The sequence below is a fragment of the Sinocyclocheilus rhinocerous genome, unplaced genomic scaffold (genome assembly GCF_001515625.1).
Source record: "Sinocyclocheilus rhinocerous isolate Xijiao unplaced genomic scaffold, SAMN03320098_v1.1 scaffold115, whole genome shotgun sequence".
Taxonomy (NCBI): Eukaryota; Metazoa; Chordata; class Actinopteri; order Cypriniformes; family Cyprinidae; genus Sinocyclocheilus; species Sinocyclocheilus rhinocerous.
Window position 1 is genome coordinate 1,850,724 of NW_015650001.1, and position 26,512 is coordinate 1,877,235.

The following is a 26,512-nucleotide window of genomic DNA, read 5'->3' on the forward strand; positions in this document are numbered from 1 at the left end:
TTGTGTCTCATTTTAACAGTGTTGGAGAAGCTACTCCAAAAAGATAGATCTCAGTAGATCATAATGGGATTATGTTCCTAAATGATGCTATGTTTTGACATTTCATTTGTGTAAAGTTTTTACTGAGCTTCAAATTCAGGAAAAAAGTCACGTTGCATGTCATGATGCATCGTTTATCGTCATGACAACACACACACACATGTTTGTTTCTGTGAATTGTGGGTACTTTCCATAGACTTCTATTACTTTTATACTGACCAAATGATATTTTCTATGCCCTAACCCTAAACCTACCCCTTACAGAAAACCTGTTTGCATTGTTACACTTTCAGATAAACATCATTTACTATTTTTAATATATTTTTTCCCCTCGTGGGGACCGCAGGCCGGTCCCCACAATGTAGCATAAACAAGCACACACACAGACACACAGACAGACACACACACACACACACAGTGGCAGCACTCATACGTCTATTTCCCAAAAACAACCTCTGGATATGACGCTGAGCACGTGCAATCACCTTCTTTGGTCGACCATGGCGAGGCCTGTTCTGAGTGGAACCTGTCCTGTTAAACCGCTGTATGGTCTGTGGCTGGTGTCTCTATGTCAGTGGCTGGTGCATCCGTGACAATATATATATACATTTTTGAATACACATACATATATTATGTTAAACAAAAACTTTTATTTTGGATGTGATTAATCGCGATTAATCGTTTGACAGCACTACTTAAAACCAATCAAAAGTTTAGAATTACTTAAAGTGAGTCATATGACATTGTGTAGTTAAAGATATACAGCTGGATAAAAGGTTTCTTTAAAGGAAAAGCTTACCCAAAAATGAAAATTTGCTGAAAATGTACTGTACTAAGCCTCAGGCCAAGATGTAGATTAGTTTGTTTGTTCATCTGAACAGATTTGGAGAAATTTAGCATTACATCACTTGCTCACCAATTGTGAGAAAGCAATATTATGGATAGAGGACTCGTATTTAAGCTGGAAGCAATTATTTGAAGTTAAAACATCTTGATGGGTTTGTTTCTTACTAGGGGTTGAACGACTTCTGATTTTTTAAAGGCGACTATTATGTGATGAAAGTTGAGTCGAAGTCGACTAGTCGCTGATGACGTCATTAATGAACAAATAAGTCTGGAGCTGTGACAAACACCTTGTGCACAGCTATGGCATATGACACAGCACTGCCCACATGGCTATTGCTCCTATAACAGCTCATTTTTATCAGTTCTTTTGTCTTTGGGTTGTTATATTTCTCACAGATTTCTGCTCGTTCTAAATCAGATACAGATAAAGTAGCACAGTAAAGATTACATTCATATGAATGCATTAGTGAGAGCGATTGCTTGTGTGAATTAATACTGCCTGGCAGCATCTCTCTACTAGTAGTGAAGCTGTGGGATTTAGATATATTTAAGAAATATATGCTTGAACTTTTCGGTTTCTAAGCTATTTTATTGAGAAATCACAGAACAGTGTTGACAATACATTTCCGCGCTGAATGATTCTGTGCGCCCGCTATCAATTTGCACTGGCTACCAATAGCTGCTTGCATAAAATTCAAGGCATTGATGTTTGGTTGACAATACATTTCCGCGCTGAATGACTCTGTGCGCGTGATGTAGGTGCTACTGTCTGTAGCCTATGTGTGTGCGTTGCAGTGCAGCAGCGCATTAGATTAGAACGGTGATTAACTTACCTGTACAATAAGCTGTTAAAAACGTGCATTCTCCTGTTCAATTTCGAGCATCCAGTAATATACTCTCACGTCTTGTGGAGCGCTTTCAGAGTATGCATTTATTTGTCATTTTAACTGTTTGGAAACAGAGCGTAAATGTGGAAGTCCTTCAAAGATTTCTTATCCTGTTGCGCCCTCTATAGGACCAGCGACTAGTCAACGTCAAGCTTAAAGCGTCATGGCAGAGCATTGAAGTCGACTAATCGATTAGTCGGTGCAACCCCTATTTCTTACAAACACTTCTTACAAGCTTTTTGCTTCCCAAGATGTTAATTGGACTAGAATTGTGTGGATTACTTGTGATGTTTTTATCAGCTGTTTGGACTCACTATACCTTTAAATCAACAAATAAAAATAATAATAATAATAAAAAGTAAAAAAAAAAATAGTATAAAAATAGCATTGCTTTTGTTTAATATAATATTTTTTGTTTAATTAACAAATATATAATACTCATTTATTATAAAAAAAAAACTAAAAAAATTTATCATAAGGCTGCAACTAACGATAATTTCGATAATTACCTGTCATTTATTTCTTTGATTAATTGATTAATCAGATAAAATCCAAATATTATTAATTATTGAATTTCAATAATTTAATAAAAATAATTTTATAATTTGTATCCATTATTTAAAATGTTATTTAACATCCAATATTGTCCTCCAATCAATATGCAATTTTAGCTAAATGTATTAAGCTAAAATGATTGCACTCTTGTTCTCTTGTGCTCTGACTCACTAGCTTTCGGGACTAGCCTGGGGTTTGTTTCCCAAAAGCAACTTTGGTCGCAATTTCTGTCGTTAGAGTTCAATGGAATTTGCGGCCATAGTTAGCTAACAATGCTTTTGGGAAACACACCTTGTATGCAAAATGTAAATACATCGTGTGACTTTCTAACATTTACAGATAAGGATACACCTGTGAAAAGTAAGTTATGCACTGAGGAAAACGCGTGTCAAATTCTTTAAACAGCACACATATCTGTCAAGCTCAAGCACCTGACAGCCAAATTAAACTATTATAAGTTAGTTCGAAGCACTAAATATAAACATACTTTTCCAGCAGCAGCTCACTCTGTCTTTTGCTATATGTGATATGCATTTTGTCCAAAGAAATGTGTTTTTTCATGATAATGTGCATTGCACTCTGGCTCTCTCACTCTCTCTCTCTCTGTGTGTGTGTGTGTGTGTGTGTGTGTTTGCGTCCTCATATGTGATCCCTGAAGCTTTTGTCAGTTAAGCTCATCCAATGTGGCTGTCACCCAATCTCTTGCTCCAAGGAGCTTCATGCCTATTTTTATAAATGTTTTCATATTCATTAGTCTTGAGTGTCATTTCATGACTGCAGATCTTTAATATGACCTCACCGTAGGATGCCGTGTTCATCTAACAAAGAATAACTCACAAAAACACAACAAAAGCCTTTTATTTCCTGTCCTGTCATATGTTTCGACTTCTCAAAATAGGGACGAAAACACTCCAAGTGCAAATGCCATTTGTGTTCAAGAGATATCGTTAATTTAAGTGATAATTAATTAGATTTAACTTTATCTCCTTGACCCACCGCATTATTCTACCTCATAACATCTCTACTGCAATGTCTTAATTTCAGGGAACAGAGCAGGGCGTGAGTGCTGGCTGTTAATGAGGGCAATTAGTGACGAGGCTTGTGAGGCCTCTGACAAACAGAGCTTGAGATTGGAGCTTCTGAATCATATGGATGCATGAAAACAATTGCAGACATGGCAACCAAACTGCAATCAGACTGCCTCTCAAGTTGCACACTTTAAAAAACATGAACTGTGCTGCTAAATTAGGTACATTTTAAGAATATAATAAGCCAGTTCACTAGTGTTGGAGCATATGAGCACTTTACAAGGAACATTATATACAGCTTTACATAATGTTAAAAGCAATAGCTTTTAAAACTTTGGTGCAGTAAGATTTTTTTTAAAGAAATACTTTTAATACTTTTATTCAGCAAGGAAGGAAACATTAAATTGATCAAAAGTGACAGTAAAGACATTTACAATGTTTAAAATGTGTAAAAAAAAATCACTGGTGGGGACTTAAACCTACAATACACACAGACTCATGGGGACTCGTGTCACGGTGGGGACCCAAATTGAGGTCCCCATGGGTAAACAAGCTAATAAATCACACAGAATGAAGTTTCTCTACTGACATGTGGTAGCTTTCAAGTATAAGTATAAAAATTATGTAGATTTATTTTTATAATAATTAATAGCCATTCATATATTATTCATATGACTTTTTAAATGAAGGATTGTGTTCAGTATAGCAAATTCATTTTCAAAACTACTATTGATATTAATTTCTTAAATTTGGATAGCATCCTCATACCACCAACCTCTTTGTTGCAAATTCACACACAGTCTGCATGAGAGCATTTTTGCAAATTTGTACGCAATATTAGCTCAGAAAGCATAAATGGAAGTCAGAAATCCCCTAGACAAAATATGTCATCCAGATAGCTTTGACATTATATTTCTATCATGGGACACGATAATCCTGACATGCTAAATATTATGTAAATTGATATTCCATTTCAGATTGGATGCCGAGATGACATGTTCATATCTACATGTCAGCCAACGGCTTTATGAACTCTGCATCACACACTTCATCAAAGTGAAGCAATTCAGGCTATTCCCCAAGTTGCTCCTGCAATCACAACTGCTTTGATTGATCAGCGCTAACAATTACTGCAATGACAAACACTTCAGGTCACCTTCTAAACTTATGACAATTCAATTTGAGCCACAAATAAAAAAAGCTCCAATGAGGAGTTAAACTAGGTCTCATCTTCTCCATTAACAGTGAGAGGTTTTAATGAAGTGTTTTACAATGCACTCTCCGGACTTCATCTCCGTCTTTTGTTCCAGCTCTACACGACGTTCTCCACGGGCCGCTCGTCCAGGACTACTTTAATAAAACACGCTTTCGGAGGGGGGAGGGCATGCTGACATCCTCCACTCGCTGTTGTGCCATGATTAAAGCTTTTAAAAAAAAACACAGCCTTGCATGTTTGCTTGCAGAGACTGGCAGCGCGTGTGTATGTGTGTTTGTGTATGTGTGTGTGCATTCTGAATGTTGCTCGGGCCCTGACAGCTTTGAGAGCGATGACAGGCTCGGGTGTGTGAAAGCCACTGGATAAGAGGTTTAATGAGGCTGTAGGATCAATAGACAGGTTAGGGGGGAGCTGTCAGATCACCTTCCTGTCTGCCTGTATGCTGATAGCTCCTCTTTGGCTAATGAAATGCTAACATAAAAACACAATTTATCAGGCAAGTATCGGTGCAGCACTACTGACTCTACAAATGATCTCATACAAGCATGTATGTTATTGTTTTGAATTTTTTGGAGATGAGCAGCACAGGCATGATTGAATGATAGAATAAAACAATTCACCAGGAATCCTTCCAAAATAACATGGATTGAGGCGCTTGACAAAACATCACAGAAGATCTATATGTGAGCCCAGTTAAAAAAAACAAAAAAAAAAACAGACCAGCAAAAATCACCATGGTTGATCAATAAAGCTAATTTACTCTGTACTAGTGTTACGGGGCTGACAAGACGTGAGACATGCGGATCCATGTGCAAGCTTTATTAAAGCAGAGAGGTCAGAAACACAGGCAGGGTCGAACAATGGCAAACAGGTATAAGGCGGGCAAGACACAAGAATAATCCTAGGGCTAGCGAAGGTCAACGAACGGCGAACAGAATCAAAAGGGCAAGACTAAAGGGATAAATCCAGGAAAACAGGCAAAGATCAGAAACCGAGAAAACAGACAAGGCAAGGCAAGACTAGGCTAGGCTAGGAAGCTAACGAGGGCTCTGTAGAGTAGCTATCACTGCTGGCGATAAGCGCATACAATACTCGGCAGTTAGAAGGAGTGAGATGGAGTGTTAAGGGCCAGGTCCACATGGAAATGGAGAGACCGGGAACTGAGGCAGAACTAGCGGAGCAGAGAGCCAGGGCGGAGCCGGCAATACAGGTGGAGCAGAGAACCACCAGAGCCAGACAGCATGCCACCACGGCGGGGCAGATTAATTTATCATAAATAAATATACATACATACATACATACTATATTTTTTGAAATTATTGAAAAAAATACATACATTTTATATATTCATACATGTCACCCATTGTGGAAAAGGAAGTGTGTTTGATTGAATTTGAAGTGCCTTTGTAAGTGTACTTTAAATCTTAGAAGCATATTATTAAAAAACATGCAGTTAATGTAATATTAATCAAATAAAAGGTAACTTGAGTGTACTTTAAGACAACACACTTCATGACGGTTTCTTAACACACTTAAGTATACATAATAGTGTACTTTGTAGCAATGCCAAATTAAAAGCAGTTTAAATCATTTTGTTTAAATATGTATTTTTTGTTCTTTAATGAAGTGTGCTTAAACAATGCTTTTTGGGAAACACTTTTAGTGTGCTTAGTGTTTGATTTGATTGCAACTTCATCCTTACTTAAATGTAATCCAAAAATATTTATATACATGACATACAGGTATCAGTAGAAATTATGTTAAAGTATATTTTAGTTTACTATAAATGTTTGTCTGTACATTTGGCAGTACACTTTAACCATATTTCAAAGTAATTTTAAAATTGCACATAAAGATGTACTTACGTCCTACTTAAGTGTGTCAAAAAAGCACTCTAAAGTCCAGCTAATTGCATTTAATATACATTTAAACATATATATTTTTTTATATATAATTGCAATTAACATGAAATTAAGTGGCAAAAAAATTCCATTACATTCAGTTTGCACTTAACTACATTATTTTTGTAATACGTACTCTTTTTTTAAATTGTGCTCAAATGTGCTTATTTTCCACAAAGGATGGCCTGAATACATCTCTTATATTATGAGCATGTTTTTAATTTCTTAATTAATATTCATTTTGATCCCCCCTTATTGACCTTTGACTGTGCATATCAGATAATTTGACCTTTTTATGACGAGGCAATGTTTGTTCAGGCTGTAAAATGTCATTTAGTGCTGATGAGATGAAAAACGAAATAATATTTATGAATAATTCATGCGATTTATGAAAATGCTTAAAGATGTTTTTTTTTTTAAATAATGGGTAACACTTTTTGTTAACTACATTTAATGCACTAACTAACATTAACTAACAATGAGCAATACATTGTTACAGTAATTATTAATCTTTGCTAACTCTAGATAATGTGTCAGCCGCGACACAAGGATACGTTTTCTACGTGTATTTACGCATTGTGTTCTGAAGACGAACAAAGCTTTTATGGGTTTGGAACAACATGGGGGTAAGTGATTAATGACAAAATTTTCATTTTAGGGTGGAGTATCCCTTTAAATAACAATAATAGATACAACTTTGATTTGAATAATGTATTAGTAAATGTTGGAATCAATGTTACCTAAGATTAACAAATGATTTAAAAGCATTTTTCATTGTTGATGTTAACTGATGTATCTCTGTCATAACAACACTTTTAGCATGGTAATATGTACATGACAGGGTTAATGTTTTTGGTCTTGGCAGAAGAGAACTGCTACGCTGGTGCTGCTTTGGCAGAGCAAGTACCGAGACTTACTACATCCACAGACATTCTACTGTGAGCATGTAAGAAATACCGCTGACGCATATATAACATATGAAATAACCCCCTTATATAACATACATGAAATCACCCCATAGCAGATCTAGACAGGTGGAGCTGGGGAAGGTGGAGGGTTTCTAAAGTGCGCTGCAACTACTACAGAAAGCTCTAGCCAAGTATTTGAATGTAGATCAGCAAGCCTATTGGCTGCTGATATGAAAAGAAACCAATCACCTGCGTCATGTGAATAATGATGTGATTATATCAGACTGAGTTAGAACCTATCAGTCTGCGCCATCTAGAGTTTCATGACAGAACATTGTATTCAACTAATGTTAACAAATGGAACCCTATTGTAAAGTGTAACCAAATAATGATGATGTGAACACTCATGTGTGTTCAAAATATGCTAATGCTTTTTACTTGATGGTTACACCACATGACATTTTTGCCACATGTTTTTTAAACTGCATTTTGTAAAGAATTTTCTGGTTTATTCTGGTTTAGTGCTATTCTGCTTGGCTGAATTATCATCTAACAGCCAAGTTGGTTGAATAGTGAGGTCGACTAGTTTATCTAAACTATTTTTAAATACAAATGTCAATATTTTAGTGAAGGATTAATTAGGAACAAAACTTCTAGCAAAGGATTGTAGCAAGCTAACAGCATGTTGTGCTTTAGCATGCTAACAGTTAACGGCACACTTCAAATCATCAGCTGTGAGCAATATTTCTATAATTAAACATATTCCACTCAGGATTCTGGTCGGCATCTGGACTCATAATTATACAGAACTTCTTTAAAAGAGACTTCTCAACTAGTCATCCCTGTAGCTCAAACAGTAAAGCATGACGCTAGCAATGCTAAGGTCAAAGGTTTGATTCACAGGGATTGCATGAACCGACGAAACATACAGTATACCTTTAATGCAATTCTGCTTGAAGCTGCTAGCGATACAGAAATTATACACTTGAGTGAACACTAAGCCTGTTGCAGTTGTTGGTAAGATGCTACTTTTGATGTCTTTGATGAATCTCTCAAGTCTCCAACACAAAGGCAAGGCAGGAAACGACCACTGTAGCATGAGCGTGTGATTCTGTATGTACAGTAATGTGCACGTATCCCATTGGTCCACACAGGGCTCACAAGGTGCTCAATAAGACAAGAGGACGCTTCTCAGACACAAGCCCTCATGATGCCGCTATATCCAGAGCCCCCGCAGACCAGCGCGGAGACCTGATGACAGAGTTTCCCCCAGATCACCGGCCCTGCACTGATTCACTGTGACGTGAGCAGCCTCTCCCTTCAGCTAGCGACTCTTTGTTTCATCTGGAGAACTTGCTTCAGTTCCTTTCCTTCGTGATTCTTCATGTGCCCTATTTGTCAAAGTGCATCAGAGCGAGTGGGAGTCCTACAGGATCATTCACAAGAAAACAACCTGAATATACAGAGTTGAGCTTAAGTAGCCAAGAGATAAGGACAACAAAACCATACCAGATCGGTTGAAGATTTAACACAAGCCCAGTGTCCTTAAAAGATGTACCGAATAGTCCTTAAAAGACTGTACGATTGTAAGAATGGTAGAAGAATGACAGATTTTGTCCTCATCATTTTATGGAATAGCTTGCAGCAGGGATTAATCTAATACTGAGGGACTGTCGAGCAGGAGGTTTTGTTTCATTTGTGTATGTGTGGGTGTGTGTGTGTGCTAAAATGAGTGGTGATGTCTGCACTGGAATTGTCTGCTTTTAATAGGGATGTCAGTTGATAAAAATGGTACCCAATTAATTACAGGATCATGTTAATCACAATTAATTGTTTTTTAATTGTGCAGGCTGCACTGACTTCAGACAAAAACATTAAGGTGGTACTTAATGTTGAATGAACTCGTGGGCTAGAATATGATTATATACCTACTTAAAGTTTTATTTTCTTATAAAATTAACTAAATTAATATATTAAATATTATAATACCATTAAAAATGTGGGGTAAGACTTTTTATGTTTTTAAAAGAAGCCTCTTATGCTCACCAAGGCTGCATTTATTTGTTTAAAAATGCAGTAAAACAGTAATATTGTGAAATATTACTACAATTTACAATTACTGTTTTCTATTTAAATACATAAAATTCCTCTGATGGTAAAGCTGAATTTTCAGCATCATTACTCCAGTCTTCATTGTCACATGATTCTTCTGATATGCTGATTTGCTGCTCAAGAAACATTTTCTTAATATTATCAATGTTGAAAGCAGTTGTGCTGCTTTCAGCACTGTCAGATTTTTTTTTTCAAAAGAACAGCATTTATTTCAAATAGAATCTTCTGTGCCATTATTCAGTTTTGATTCATTTAATGTGGCCTTGCTGATATGCTGATTTGCTGCTCAAGAAACATTTTCTTAAAGGGGTCATATGATGCGATTTCATTTTTTCCTTTTATGACCCCTTTAATATTATCAATGTTGAAAGCAGTTGTGCTGCTTTCAGCACTGTCAGATTTTTTTTTCAAAAGAACAGCATTTATTTCAAATAGAATCTTCTGTGCCATTATTCAGTTTTGATTCATTTAATGTGGCCTTGCTGCCTCCAAATATTAAATTATTTTTAAAGAATCTTTTGAACAGTACTGTATGTATCAAAATGTTCTGTGAAGGTAAACTGTGGTCACTAATGTTTGTGCCTAATCTACATCATCATCCTCTCCAGACTTTTAAACTAGTTTGACAAGCAAGACTCAAAACATCAACCGCCATCAGAAAAGACCATTCTGGTCTACCATTTTTACTGGCTAAGTGAACAGAATGGCTATCCTGGTCCACAAACCAGCACTTACCAGCATGGACATTCATGCTGATCTAAGCTGTTTTGAGGAAGGAAACGAACACTGAAACATCAAATAGATCTGTTTTACAAGATCACACTCAAATATAGAAGTCTCAAAAGAGTCGATGGATGGATGGATGGATGGACGGACAAGACAGACAGACAGATAGACAGATAGATAGATAGATAGATAGAATTTATCTGGTACCTGAGAGCTGACTGACTAACAACTTTTAATCATGCAGTAGTAAAGACCATGCTAATAATTCTGATTAAAACTTTTGTACTTTTGTATATTTCTGAATATGTAATTGAATATTTGAAATGTTTAACTGAATAACTGAGAAACTTCAAGCACCGTTCATTTCTAGCCATCTTTGTTCTATTGCGGTTATTTCTTTTATTGCATCAAATTTGATTCTTTTGTTCTTTTGTCCTTTTAAAATGGCTTGTTTACTTCTCTTGACTAATTAAACAATGTTTACTTATCTGAGAAATACCTGAAGGCTAAATGTCAGTGTTTTTAATTTGTTATTACTAATATTAATAATGAAAAAGAATGTGTTCAATAGCATAATTGTTTTGTCGTTGGTGTGGCACTGACATGAGTATGCAGAACTGTGAAATTTCACTGGGATTGGTACCAGCTAATTTTAGTACGGCGACAACCTTCCTCAAATGAACACAGAGCCAAACTCAAACAGGCTTTCTGAGCTACATGGGATCAAAGCTGAATTTGGGATGCGCACTACTGTATACCACATCAATATCTGTTCTCTCACTTGGTATCTCTTGCTCTTTTCATCTCTCACTCTCTTTCAGCTGCATTTTCTTTTCCTTTGTATGACCTCATAATAAACAGATACCAACATGACAGGGATTTATTGCACAAAGAGCCTCTCTCTTTTTCAAACATGCTTCTCCACTGACCAGAATTGATTCTAATGGTGGACATGGTGAATACGGTCGGCTCGATACTGGAAACACTGACACTTCTGGAAATGTTTTGAGACTGAGCTCAGAAGCGATGCTTTATACAAAAAATCTGAGGGGCAATTTAGCGTCGGCGTGTGGCCTCATGATTATCTGCATCTGTCAAGAATTTAGCGCACAAGTTTTTGCAACGGTTAATATGTATCACCGCAGTCTTTTATTAGAGTCCGCTTTCTTACCCTCTTTGAAATGAAAATAAATATCCGCACACAATCGTTTTTATCTCTGTCAGTATTCATTACTGCAAGAGGAGCAAATAGCAATGTGCCGCAGTTTTTCCATTTAACCTCACTAGCTCCGCTAACCCTCACTAAATCATTCAGGGCACAGGCGGTGATTAAATTGACTTTTCTTGGGTCTTGTACCTCATTGTAATAACAACAGTCCAAATTAAATGCAGCTAATCTATTAACACATTAAATTGGTCAGTTTGTAAGACACTCACAATTATAGCCTAGCGGAGAAGAACAAAACAAAACCAAATGTCATTTCCCAGGGCAACTCATTGCCAGCTTGAGAAGATCAATCATTGTATATTACAAAATAAATTGACTATTTTATAAAAACAATATAAAAATAACCATAACATTTGCATCACCCTGCCATTTCACTCTGTCATTATTATAATTTGTTTTTTTTACCCAGACATTTTGAAGAATCTTTACGCAGCTCTGTTTTAATTAACGTTCACAGTGACTACACAAAAACCCCAAAACAATGAGAGAAACATTATAAAGTAGCCCATGTAGCAAATGATTTGTGTATTTTTAATCAGTGACATCAAAGTACCAGAAAAAAGGTCTTGTATATGCAGCCTAACAGACATGTTGTTGTTTATTGTCATCAATATTAATTAAACAACAATATTGTTAAGAAAGGAGTGTATATTTTTAGTAGCTTTAATCAGTCCTCTAATTTAAAGAATCATTATTTAATTTAAATAAAGTTTATTTAATGATCATGCAGTGAAGACTATACCAACAAATGTTCTTTATTATTGACTTGAATAATTACTTTTATGTTAAGGTTTAATGTTTACTTAACTAGAAGTACTTGAAAGCCAATTATCACTGTTCTAAATTTAAATGGTAATATTTATATTAATATAACATTTTTAATTAAAGGAGTGTGTTCAACAGCATATTATTGCGCACTGATTTTTAAAAAAAATTTTTTTAAGTATTTTAAGTCTTCTGAAGCTGTATTATAAGTAAGGAACAATAAAAGAAAATTAAACATATGTAGTGCTATATGGGTTAATTTTGAATTTTTTTGTTGATTTTTGGAGCTCGACACATATATACTGTATGTAATCTTGTTGTATGCAAATGAACTGCGTGAAAATTCAGATTTCTCCTTTTGAGTTCCAGCGAACAGCATGTGGGTTTAGAACAACATGAGGATGAGTAAATAGTGACAGAATTTTCTTTTTTGGGTGAACTTTCTCTTTTTAAAGCCACGACTGACTATACGGGATAAATAGCGAACCTGTGAGTGGAAGAACTTTTGTAGCGAGAGCGAACAGTGAATCAACATTTATATATTCTCCACATTCCTTGTACAAGTACACTCACGCATACATATGAACACACACATACCAGTTTCAGAAACACACCAGGGGCTCGTGAGTTTCCACCTCAAAGCAGCAGTCAATTTGTTTTGCAAGCAAGGTGCGATGCAAAGAAACATCAAGCGCACGAGACAGGTGCAGGGCCGCTCGCTACGTCGCTAGCATTTGAAGAAGCGCAGACGAGATGGAAGACAGCGAAATAAGAGGGAAAGGAAGAGAGAGAAACACAAGTGACATCAAACAGCCACACATTCCCGCACGCGCTGAGTCTGGGCTGGTGGGGAGAGCTCAGCGTTTGTCCTAATCAATACCCAGCACAAGGCATTGAGATGCAGCCAGGGGCTCCCAGCCAGGCAAACGTCCAGGCCGACTGCCAAAGGATGGAGGGAAGAGTGCTGGGGAGGAGGAGGAGGGGGTGATGGGACAGGAGACAACTTCACAATCTGAAACATTTCCATCGGCAGCCACGATGGGTGTGCCGCGCTTTCAGAAATGTCTTCCTGTCACTTATGGTGATGGCTCATTGGAAGGTCTTAAGGAGATTGTGGATCTGCACTCAGGATCCAAAACAGGTCATTTTATAGTGACCTTTATCCGATTAAAACCCAAATTGTGGTTCAGGACACATCAAAGGGCTCCATCGAAATTAAAATTTGCTGGGGACGAAAATAATAATTTGCTGACAGATATTCATATTTATACTTGCATTCTGACAAAATTTTTAAAGGGGTCATATGATGCGATTTCAAGTTTTCCTTTCTCTTTGGAGTGTTACAAGCTGTTCGTGAATCGATAAGATCCCTAAAGTTGCAAAGACTAAAGTCTCAAACCCAAAGAGATATTCTTTATAAAAGTTAAGACTCATCCACACCCTCCTAAAATTTTGAACCTTAAACCGCATAAACACATTTCATTACACCAAATACACAAAATAATGTTGTTTTTAGCAACATCATATGACCCCTTTAAAGCAATTTAGAAAAAATCACTTAATTCCTGTTGTTTGTTGTTCTAAAAACGTTTCAGAAACCATACTATGGATGGATGGATGGATGGATAGATAGATAGATAGATTAGTAATTAGCAAAATTAGTTGTACATTTTGCATCAAGATTACAAATGTAAAATCGTAAAATTGTGAAAATAAAATTGGAATTTCAAAATATCTCAGAATATGTTCATTTGATGTTCATTTGACATTCATTTTTACATCTAAGTTAATGTTACACCTTTATTATTATATGAAACGTCATGGCTTTTTTCTCATAAAAGGGCCTCAAAACATTACTTATAAAACATTATTCTCAACACATTATGACTAAATTTCTAATCTTAGATTTTTAACATGGCACTAAAACGCAATATTTTTGGTCCAGTTTCTCAGAGTGTCAATTTAAAGTATACTGTATCTACTAAAGGTTTGTTGAAACTTGACAGATCTGTACTAAAAGCCACAAAACTCCAAATTTACTGGATCTTTAAGGCGAAAACCCTGCAATCTGTAAAAGACCACTCAAAATGCTTCGCAGCAGAGCTCTGTGTTGAGAGCTTTTTGTGTTACCGAGAGAAAGATCTCTGATGAACGGAGAGCATGGGTTTTATGGGTAAAATTATCCATGTTATGATTGGCTGGGCTTGGATTGAGCACCTTTTTTCAGCACGTATGGCCAGAACAATAGAGCTCAGTCTTTTGTGCACATAAATGGGTTCATAACGCTGGAGCTTTTCAGAAGAAAACGAGGCTTGCATCTCCTTTGCTTTCCTCTAACCCCTCCGCCTCCCCCCTTTTCAATCTTTCTATCAATGTCTCTATCATACGGTCGTGTTGCCACTTTGCTATTTTATTCACAACACAAGAATGCACTCCCAGTTTCCCAGGAGGATGACGCTGAATAAGGGAAAAGATGTAGAGGGCTTTGTTTCTAGCTGCTGTTTCCCTTCAGTCAAGCTTTCTGTTGTTTAAATGTTCATACTGAACAGCCTAGAGGCTTGAAACAAGCTTGTATGCAGCAGGAAAATGACACTTTGTCAGAACTTCATCACATTTTCTCCTTTCCAAAGCAATTCGGCGACAAGATCGCTTTGAAAGATTTGCTAATTTCATTTCGACACTAAGCATGTCAGTGGCCAAGGTCTCTTCAGAAGACGATCACTGTGCATTGCGGATATTCAGAAACAGCCTTCACAACATAAAGACTTCATAAGGACACACGTACACACCAGCCATTTCCACTTTGACTTGTGCAAAATTTGCCCCGAATTTCTTGACAAATTATCTTGAAGCAAATGCACATGCAGAATGTTTATTAAGCCTATAATACCACCGGCATTTCCCCCTCTCTGTTGCAGTAAACAACCAGAAAATGAAAACCAAATTCACTCAAGCTGATGCTCTTTTATTTAAACTATCCCTGAAATAATGAGTTTCCTCCAAAGGCAGGGATTTCATTATTGACATCCCTCTCATCAAGCATTCAATCTTACAGCATTCAGCTTCCACTCACCTTAAATATCAAATGGTCTGCCTGCAAAACAGAATTGTCAAGATTCTATTACAGCTTTCTTTGGTTTGTAGATTGATTTGAGCTCAGTTACAGAACAAAGCCTTATCCAGAAAAGAGAAAACTTGATCTTATTGGTTCATTGGTTCTTTTATTTCCACACGGTTTTGATTACGTCAAAAGAATGGAAATGCATTTCAGAATATGCAAACAAATGTTACAATGTTATTGCACTGGACTAAAAACTACTGATTTTGTTCACACAGGGTATAACAACTTCTCATAAATATTGTTTTGAGAAGTTGTTTTTGGATTTTTTTTTCAGAACCTTGATACACGTGGTGTTCCCAGAAAATGACCAGCCTACAAAAAAGTGCTCATACATTTCTTGTTATGCTATATACTACCAACTATTGGATTCAGATTTTTTTACTTGTTTTCTTTCAATTATCACAGATTTTGTATTTCGTTTCGTAACGGATCGATCACTTGTTTTCTGTGCTTTCACTCAAAAACAGAGAATAAATGGCTGGTCATTTTTGACCAGCAACACCAAATTAGGTAAAGGATTTTCAGCACAGCAGAAGGGTTAAGAAAGTAAACAGGGTCAGCTTTGTATGTTGTCATTAAATATTACATCAAATTGAATGATATTGTGGCTAGCATCCCAGCAAGCACGAAACATTTCAACAACATTTCACAATGTTGCATTTTGGTTGCAGTTAGGTCATGTTGCAGTACAACATTTAAAAAATGGTCTAGAAGGGAGAAAAATCCTGCACGTTGCAGTAAATTGCAAGAAATATGAAACGTTTATTGAAATCATGTTTGTGACCTTCATCAGCCATTTTTTTCTTCACTCTTTGAAATATTCTCTATGTCCAATGCACCTGCCAGCAAACATTCAGTTGTCTGTGTGAGTGTGTATATATATCCATATATGGACACATTTTCTCACTATTAAAGGTGCAGTAGGAGATCTTGGAAAATGCTAACTTTAGCCTGATAGCACTGAAAACGAACGTTCCACCCTCCCTGCAAATCGCCGTCCAAAGCCACGCCTCCTGAACGCATGAACGCAAACAGATCAGACGACCAGAGACAACATTACTACAATACATCATGTGTCATTCACCTGTTGAGAAAACTTTATAGTACACTTAGTAAAAGTACTACAATACCAGGAAGTAAAATCAGGTTGTTGATGTTTGCCTGCCATTCTCGCTCTGTCTGCACAGCGTGCGTGAATGCGCTGATGACGTATCCTGTCTGCGCAAACAGGGTGTGCAGAGGTATGCAAATACATATGTTGACAGGCAGGTAGGAAAGTCAATCAAAACGCTTGAAATGAGCGTTTTGATTGGACTAACATTTCCACGCCTTCCACAGAATATAAAAATACATAAAAATACATTTAGACCACTTAACTTAATGATTGCTATCGGGATTTGAAGAGACTAAGGTGTTACCACAACCCCATACCTAAACTTAACTACCTTACTAACTATTAATAGGCAGCAAATTAGGAGTTTAGTGTGACCATTTTAAAGTGCCTCTATATTATGCCATTTTTAAGTTTCCTAATATTGTTTTGGGAGTCTCCTACAATAGGATTACATGCGTCTGTGCAAGCTTTGGAGCTTTTTTTTAACTCCACGAGATTAGAGAAGCAATCGTCACTAAAATGATGTGTTTGTGGGCGGGGTCAAGTTGTTCGCTGCCGGCCAACGTAGAACATAAGCGGGAATTATGCAAATGTGTTACCCTGTGACGTGTAGCCATCCCGGAAGTGGGATTCGAATTACTAATGACTCGTTTAGGCTGTAGAGAGTCGATTCTTTATTTTGGGAGACAATAACTTTATTTATCGTGCACTTTCGGCTTTACAACTTTGCTGATCGTTTACATTCACATACAATTACATTACACACTGCATGAAAAGCAATATTGGAAATGGCATAATAGGGGCACTTTAAACACCCAAAATAAAAGTGGTTGAAAATTTTCTTTAAGTGACTTTGAAATCTCAATGTTATGTACAGTATTTGTACATAAACCAAACTGCAGTGTTGTGGAATGTTTCATTTATCTTTTCATATAATGTAGCTGTACATTTAAACAATGCAGCGAAAAATTTTATATGTTTATGATCAAAATAAAACCAGATCAAATTATAATAATTTTTGGAAAGTTTTGTTCACTTATTATTTCAGGTTCAAAGGCAACTTTGTGCCAACAGCAAACAATTTATCAGCCTGCCACGCATTGCACTTAAGTAAATTGTGATTAATTTGACTTGGAAGAGAACAGTGGAAAATATGTTTTCAATGGGTACACTAGAAATAAATAGCTCATGCAAATATCGAGCAGCGCACACACAGTGAGTCTGACAGGAGGCCAGGTTTTTTCTTTTTCTTTTGAAACACTGGTGTATTTTTTACAGCATTCAGCATCAAATATTCTGGAGTTTTGTACAATATCTAATTTTACTAACAATGGTCCCTAATTTCACCAATGTCATTAATCTTATACCCATTTAGATGGTCAGATACAAGACTCTCACAGTTAAACCCTGCAGACAAGTCTAGTTTAGACCAGCATGATTTCTATGCTGGTTTGGTGCCAGTCTAGTTTGTAAACCAAGCCTTTTGAACAAAAACGCCTTGATATCAACATCCCACAATGAAGACCAGCATTCAAAAGCAAAACATATGCAGCGATAGTCTTTCAAATAGCAAAAAAGACTGAACAACACAAAATGTAACTCATCGTCAACTCCAGAAGATCAGTCCTGGTATTTCATAGAAACATTGACTATTGTGTAAACACTACACAGCATCAACCTTCAACTTACACAACCAGCATCTACCTTTAAGTGCCGTGCAGTGCCGTGCAATGAATAGATGTGACACATACTGAAGCCGTGACGTGAACACTTTGCCGCAGCAACTGTGAAGAAACATTTATATGTTCTCGACATAAATAATGTTGTAGTAAAACTGAACACTGTAGCAATATTAAGAGAGCAGGCGATTACAAAACTGAAGGGTTCTCATTATCATCATCAAGCGAGCGGCTTCCAGCAGCTGGTCGTTGACAGAAACTGCTTCCTTACTGATTGGAGCCAGCCTGAGATTCCGGAGCCAAATGATGTTTGTAGATATTCACAGGATTCGGTTTAACACAGAATTTAAAAAAGCTTCATGAATTAATCCTCGTTTGCACCAACTGACTACTGAGACAGAATCAAACCCGATAACAATGGCGTTCCAGTGGCGTAATACAAAAAGACATTCATTTGCAGTAGAATAATGCAACGGCTTCTTTCGAGCACTCGCAGCGAACTGATAGCAAACAGTCGGATCTCCTTGGGGACTGCATTAGGAGCCTGCATTTCATGGATGCAGTGCTAGATCTGACTCTCGTTGGCCTCACACAAACACTGACAGTCATACCCCCTCAGGCTCACAGCAGTTACTAGGCAGGGGCCCTAAAGTCTAAACTTATCTGATTATATTTCCATTCTGCACTATCCAAACAGTTTTACCGCTCGAACGAGTACGTTTAAAAGCCTCCTGGAGCAAGATACAGGCTCCGTACAGTCAGTCTACAGGTTCTCTAATATTAGGCTACAATCACGTCTGGTCTCGAGGCAGATTACCGTGAGCCACCGCTCTGATAAGAAGCAAAGTTTGACATCCAATAATGAAAAAACAGACGGAGCCTTGCAGAGGTCGACGTGCCTCATTTTGAGCCATTTATTCATTCCTCGTTCTACTGGCTGTATGAATAAACATCAGCAGACTTCAGCGGCGAGGAAAGAGGAAGAGCTACCGCGTTAGACGGCGTGGGATCGCAAGAACTGGGCTGTCAGTCTGTTTCTCCTAGGGGCCTTGAGTTGGGGCTGTCGCAGCTAGGGCTCGCAGAAAACGCCGAGCGTTTTGTCAAAAATTCACGAGACATCTGTTGCCATGCCGGGACCTTGCTTCTAAGACGTTTAATTAAATAAGTGTCACGGCGCGTACAGATAAATATGCCGCAACTGGTGCACGGGCGCATAATTATGACAGGGCATCTAGGGAGTTGCGGTCTTCCATGCTCATTATGGCCCATCTGGGACATCAAACAACAGCGCTCGAGTCCCATGTGTTCATATGGGAACAAGCTTTTACTGGTGCCCTCCAAAGAGGGGAACATCCGCATGGTGGTGAATTTGAACTACCGCGACTGCGGCTCGAATTTCCTGGAGCTTTTAAGGCAAATGGGTCAGATTTGCGTGACTCTGTTGACGTGTATGAATGAAATGCGCTTGGCATCTTGACATATGCCTGCGAGCACCAGAGGCGGACAGTAACTAAGTACATTTACTTGAGTATTGTACTTAAGTACACTTTTTGAGTATCTGTACTTTACTTGAGTATTATTTTTTCAGGAAACTTATGACTTTAACTTCACTACATTTGAAAGACAAATATTGTACTTTTCACTTCACTACATTTCTATCAAGATCCTCGAAGTAGAAAGTCGTTAGCAACTTTGAAAGTCAGTGGGTGATTTCTTTCTTCTCTAAAAACTGTATTTTTTTCAGACAGTTTATCTGTACTTTCACTCAAGTAATGGAGTTAAGTACTTTGTCCGCCTCTGGCGAGCACACATTATCCCGCTTAAACAACAGAGCAGGCAGTTTTAATGTGGATTCCACCCGAAATCATTTTTGTAAGCATGGAGGATTATCAAATATAATCAGAAGATTTAAAGATGGCTGACAGCTGTCATAGGATGCAACAAAGTGCCACTAAGACATTGTTTCGAAAATGCGATACAACAGTCGGGATTAGTTGAAAATCCAAGGAATAAACTGTCCACACACACACAAATGTTCTGGGGCATTTCTATGCTTTTCCTCCAGTGTTCGAAAGGTATTTGTGCACTGGTTTAATTGCAGCACTCTCCAAAGGCGGTCAGCCTCACGAAGGGGGTTTCTGCTTTTCAATGAGCGCAAAATGAGTGTCACTCTGTTGGAGTCGTCTCTTTTGCGGACTCTATCAGGTATCCCGGTGGAATTAGAGCCCCAGATCGCTATTATACGCAGCACGAGAAACATATTCAGCCTTCGGATGGAAAAACAAGCACATGACACCTCCACTTCCCCAGAGACCTCTTCAGCTTCTGAGCCCTCCTAATTTACGGAATACTCCATGTTCCCCACCCTCCGCAAGGATTACTGATCCCATTCTGCCGTACCCTGCACGCCAGTCATGCTGATACTCATTAGCAGGAAGCTTCAGAACAAAAACAGAGGCCCCCGTGGGGGAAACGTTGGGCATCAGAGGTTCGTCGCTCCACAATGGTGGTTAATGCCGCCCTCCGTGAAGGAAAGAGCCTCCGACTTGCTGCTGCTTCTTCTTGCCACCCTCTGTGACAGGTACCCGTTTGGTCGTTTGGGGCTGCAAGGTCTGGCAGCTTCAAGTGGAGCCAAGCAATTGATCACCAGAGAAAGACTTGAGGTGAAAAAGGTTCAGAGAGCTTTTTCTATCCATTGACCAAAGTGCTGGGTTTCCTTTTAGTCACCGCTAAGCTCCCTTAAAGCTGTCCAAGGGCATTGAAAGTACACTTAAGGATGAAAACAGGGATCTGATCAATACGAGGAAAAACAAAGCTGCCCTCAACAGCTCTAAACAAACATCGGACAGACCTTGTCTATAGCACGCTAGAGTATACGTATGCTCCATGACAAGATGCAAATAAGTGTCAGCAACACTGTGCCATGCATAATAGGGGACGGCTGAAGGCTTCATAGATAAGATAGGGGGTTGTTTATACCCCAATGTGGCCTGTTCAAAGGCTGACATGCTCAAGGATTATGCCGCTTTTAGCACTCCAATGCTTAGGGCATTGTAACTATCAGATGCACCTCGGCCTATCCGTGTCTCTTCACAGTGAATGAATCACCAGTGCCAGTGCTTTAAAATCTGTCAACCAGGATGGATCACGGGGCTGTATATCAGCCATCTGCCTGCTGATGCCGAGGCCATTTTTACAGCAGCTAATAGATGAGAAATGCACCCCGTGGACAATGCAGAACACCTTGTCAAAAGGTAAAATACCCTCAGGAGCGAACTGGACGAATGAGCAATGGTATGACAATCAGGGAGATGAATAGCAGATTGATGCAATTATATTAATTTAGTTCTTTATTTATTTAGTTAGCCATGTATATTTATTAAGTTGCTCAACAAGTCAATTTAAATCAACATATTGTCTCTCTTGCACATATGCTTTATTTTATTTATTTGGCTTATTTATGATCATTAATTGCTATAATTGTGGATCCCTTTAGGGATGTTCAGCTCAGCAAATGTCGTTTCAATCCAGAACGTGACTATATTCATTTACTTTTCTTGAAATACATGCATATGTACATATATATAATAAGCTGAATTTTTCACAATAACTTTATACAACTTTTACTCAAAATAATCAATACAGTAAGTATTTAATTCATTAGTTTACTAAAAAAAATAAAAATAAAAATATATATAGATAATGTGCATTATCCTTTCACAAGGCTCTCTGTAGATGTTGAACTTTAAGAACTGACATTGTGGAATGGCCATTACTGCTAATCTGACAACAGTACACAGTTCTTAGCCGATTATCTCAAATTGGCCAAATAGTGAGCAGATTCATTGTATTTCCGTCTACCAAATGGGCAAGACAGCATGGTAATTGAAATGAGAATTAAATTGCATCCATTATTGCATTTTGGTATTTATGTCATTTTCTATGATCTGATCACAATTTAGCTGAGATAAATGTTTATCACCAGCAAATTCACAGCAGCAAATATCAACTTCACTGTTAAATAATGAATGCTTTATTCTCAACGGAATACTGATAGTATTGCTATTATAATTTTGAAGTGACCTTAATATCTGGATAAGTTGAAATCGTGAAAACAATCTGGATATTTCAGCTTAACCGGTATGCTCATTTTGATTCTAACAGGATTAATGTTTGATCATGTTGGAATTGGTAGAATTATGACTGGAATTCCATTAGCATTCAGTAAGGATTCTTTCCATAAATCCCACACATCACTGACTCGCGAGCTCGGAGTCTCAGGGGCCACAATAAGATCGGAGACGCTTACCTTGCGCCCAAGTGTTAGTGATGAATGAAAACATCAGAATCCATCCGGCGCTCCACTTCAGAGTTAACGTGCGCCTTGACATGATGCTCCGACACGTCTGTGAGTCCGCAGCACGCGTTCGCCCGCGCCGCGCTGGATACATGTTGCGCCGTAGTCCCGGTTTCCCCAAAGCGATGCGAGACACTGAGCGCGTCGCTCCCGTGCGTCCAAAACCAGCGCTTAATAAGGAGGAGTCTATAAATCAGTCTGTACGCGTCAGGCACCAATAAACTGCTGCAAAGTCCGATGAAGCAAAGTTCAAGAACTGCATAAACAGCACTACTTCACATGACAATCATTTTTTTCTTGTATTAATTATTTTGATTATTTATGTATTTACAAAAAGTTAGGCAATAAGAATTGTTCAATCTCAGAAACCTTTCTGAACTGGGTTCAGATGAATTCAATCATTTGCGTTCAAAGGAACGATTCCGCTGCATCCCTGCGCGTCATGAAGTATCTCTAAGTGGATGCTTTTTAAAAAAAAAAAGACACTATAAAGCCACTGCTGGAAAAAAAAAGTAAGGGCTGAAGTAGTGGAGACTCGATGAGGAAATATTCCGTCCGGTATATTGGATGTATTCCCCAAAAAATGCAGTGTCCGTGTCCTTTCAGTACTGCGAGCAACAATGTATGAGTGTCTGATAACTCAGGACTGAAGCCGAACTCCTTAACTGCGGGATGTCGCCACCACGCGGCGGATGGGAGAACCGCACCTTCCTATTACGACGTATTAATGTTTATAATAGATCCATCCAGCATCATTCAAAGTTTGGGTGTTCATACTGCGGCGAGACCATGTTTACGAAAATGCCAAGGGTGTTTAACTCAAACAGGCAGCGAGCTCTGCTTATCTATGAACGTTTCATTAATTAGTAGAGAGTTGCAATTAGTTCAAGCTGTCCACAATTTCCCACATGATGCCAGAATTATAACTCCTTGTAACTCCACAGTGCAAGTTATCTGCATGCCAAGAGAGCACAAGCTCATAGAGCAACATTATTATTAGTGGCTCTCTTTCTTTCTCTCTCTCCCTCTTCTCCCCACTCTCTCTGTGAGACCGCAGGCTCAGTGTAAGCTTTGATCCTGAGGACACAAATCTGGTTTTAAATTCCGAACATATCCACAGACTACTGCACTCGTTACCCAAGCATGCTATGACTCACATACTGCACAACTGTTCAAGTTACATCCAGAAACCGCATTCATTCCCACACTGAACAGGAGGCAAAAATCAAAATGATAACTCACATTCTAAATATAAGCATGTGAGGTGTTGCTTTACCAAATGTGCTTCAATCCTTAAACTCAGAGCGTGGTAAGATGATAAAGATGATGGTGGAGGTGATGATAGTGAGGATTGTCAAAGTGGTGGTATTGATGATACTGGTGACAATGATAATATTGATAATGATGGTAATGAAGATACTGCTGGCAATGAGAGTTGTGTTGATGATGCTGAAGTGGTATTGATATTGGTAATGATGATACTGTTGGTGATGGTAATATTTGTGTTGAATTTGACAGTATTGGTGAGGATGATGGTAATGATGATATGTTGATTGTGGAAATGATAGTGGTAGTGATTATGGTGGTAAACATGATAGTGTTGATGGTGTTGGTGTGGTAATGATAGTGGTAATGATGATATTGTTGGTGCTGATAATAGTTATGTTGGTTATGATAATATTGGTTGTGGTGATGATGACAGTGGTGGTAATGATGATGGTGACTGAATATGTTGACGGTGGTAGTGATAGTGATGGTGGTAATGAAGATACTGCCGGTGATGATACATGTGATGGTTGTAATCATGAGAGTGTTGATGATGCTGATGTGGTAATGATAGTGGTAAAGATAATACTGATGCTTATGATAATAGCTGCATTGATTATGATAGCATTAGTGATGATGGTGATGATGATGATTATGATGACGATGATGATGATGATGACAATACAGATAGTGATTGGTTATGTTGATGGAGGTGATTATAGTGGTGGTGGCAATGAAGATACTACTAGTGATGACAGATGTGATGGTAACCATTACAGTGTTGATGTTGTAATGATAGTGGTAATGATAGTACTGTTGGTTATGATAATAACTGTGTTGATTATGATAGCTTTGGTGGTGGTGGTGATGATGATGATGATGATGATGATAATGATTGATTATGTTGATGATGGTAATGATAGTAGTGGTGGTAATGAAAATACTACTGGTGATGATAGATGTGATGGTGGTAATCATGAGAGCATTGATTGTTTTGATGATAGTGATGGTAGTAATGGAGATACTGTTGGTGTTGATGATAGTTGTGGCGATGATGATGGTAATGATGGTGCAGATGCAAATGATGGTTGTGTTAGTGATAAGTTTAAAAACTATTTTGAATACTGGTGAGCAAGTCTGGAGGTGTATCATTTACATATTTAATTAAACATTTATAAACACTTTTTATAGTTGCTATATAAATAAAGCTTTACTTACTAGTGATTTTGTGAGGATGATGATGATAGTGAAGATTGAGATGAGGATAGTGGTAGTGATCATGATGGTCATGATGCAAATTGATTATACTAATAAATAAAGCTGACTGTGATCCATTGAAACATGGAATATAAATATATTCTTCAGCCCTCGGGGGATCCACCTCTGAGTAAACGTTTTTATGCTCAACAGATTGCCTATGGTTTTTAATTAAGCAATATTCACTACTTAATATGATTAACATGTGGGCTGGGGCAGAAGGAGAACAGTAACCAAATAAACCTCATGAGTGATGCTGACTGGGCCTTGAACTGTTGACTGCGAAGGTGGATGAGGCAGAAGTGAACCGTATTGATTAACACACACAATGCTGCGCTGCAGCTTTCAAGAAAAGCATTTCTCCATTAATGAAGCAACAGAGAGCTCACAACATGTGGGACTGCTCCGCAGTCCATGCTGTCGTGCTCTCCTGACGTCTCGTCAGAACCGCATCACCTCAGCAGCAGGGTTCCCGCGCTTGCTGGAGCCACGTTGAGCTGCTTTTCTCATGGCCCGTTTTAATGATGCTCAGATGATGAGACTCGCAGGCTGGGTGGCAGCTTTCTGCTCCCAGTCTGATGCAGACGCAAATTGCGCCTGTCTTGCCATTATTATCTTGCTGTGCACTGCACCCAGGTAGACATGGCAGGTGGAAAGAAACACTAGTTAACTGGTGGGGGGAATAGGTCCTGCACCATGTCTTGCTGTATGTGTTCTGTTTGACTTAGAATAGTACAGATTCAAAATGGATGAATAAATTCCTACAGTAATGGGGTAGGCGGTATGACCAAAATCTTACATCATGCTATGAGTAATTTAACATCACTGCTTTTTTTCCTGGACATTCAAAGAAAAATGATGTATATACGGAAAAACAGTGTATTTGTAATAAGCTTTTTGGCCTTTGTTTTTCTATTCTGGATAAACTCCTCAATTAAACACATTATGAATGAAAGATACATTCTTTCATTTTGGTTATTCTCCAAATAATATTGTCAACCATTAAGTTCACTACTATGAATGGGAGACTACTATGTTCATTACTATAAATGGGAATAAATGCAAAGTACAATATGGCAAAATTTAAGACTGGACCAACCTGAAATATATGCCTTTTAACACTATTTAAGCACAACAGACAACTTTATTGGGACATTTAACATAGCTGGATTGAAGCACACAACGACGCAGAGAACCCAAGCGCAATTTTTTTTACAACGGTGATGATCCAAAAACATAAATAATGAACTTAATCCACATTAAACAAAATACTGTATAACCATGAACTATGCTTAACTTGACAATGAACAATGACCTCGAAGATGGAATAGTGTAAAGTACTTCAATACACAACTAGGAAAGATGGCAAACATTACGGCTTAAATACAAGACTATGGTTTAAAAAAATAAAAAATAAAAAACACCAATGACAGAACAGAACTACTAAACAAGACATCAAGACAATGACTGTGAACCAATGAGAAGTCAGAATAAATAACAAGATAAG

The 26,512-nt window shown here is 37.9% G+C and overlaps 1 protein-coding gene across 1 annotated transcript in view; it reads right to left on the reverse strand.

Annotated features, from left to right (window-relative positions):
- Positions 1 to 22,813, reverse strand: part of LOC107711157 (protein sidekick-2-like) — a 155,615-nt gene extending 132,802 nt beyond the window's left edge. Inside the window, exon 1 of the mRNA XM_016516095.1 lies at positions 22,435 to 22,813. Coding sequence (XP_016371581.1) covers positions 22,435 to 22,576 — 142 coding nt within the window. The 5' untranslated portion in view covers positions 22,577 to 22,813. The remainder of the gene's footprint in view (positions 1 to 22,434) is intronic.
- Positions 22,814 to 26,512: the final 3,699 nt, after the last annotated feature.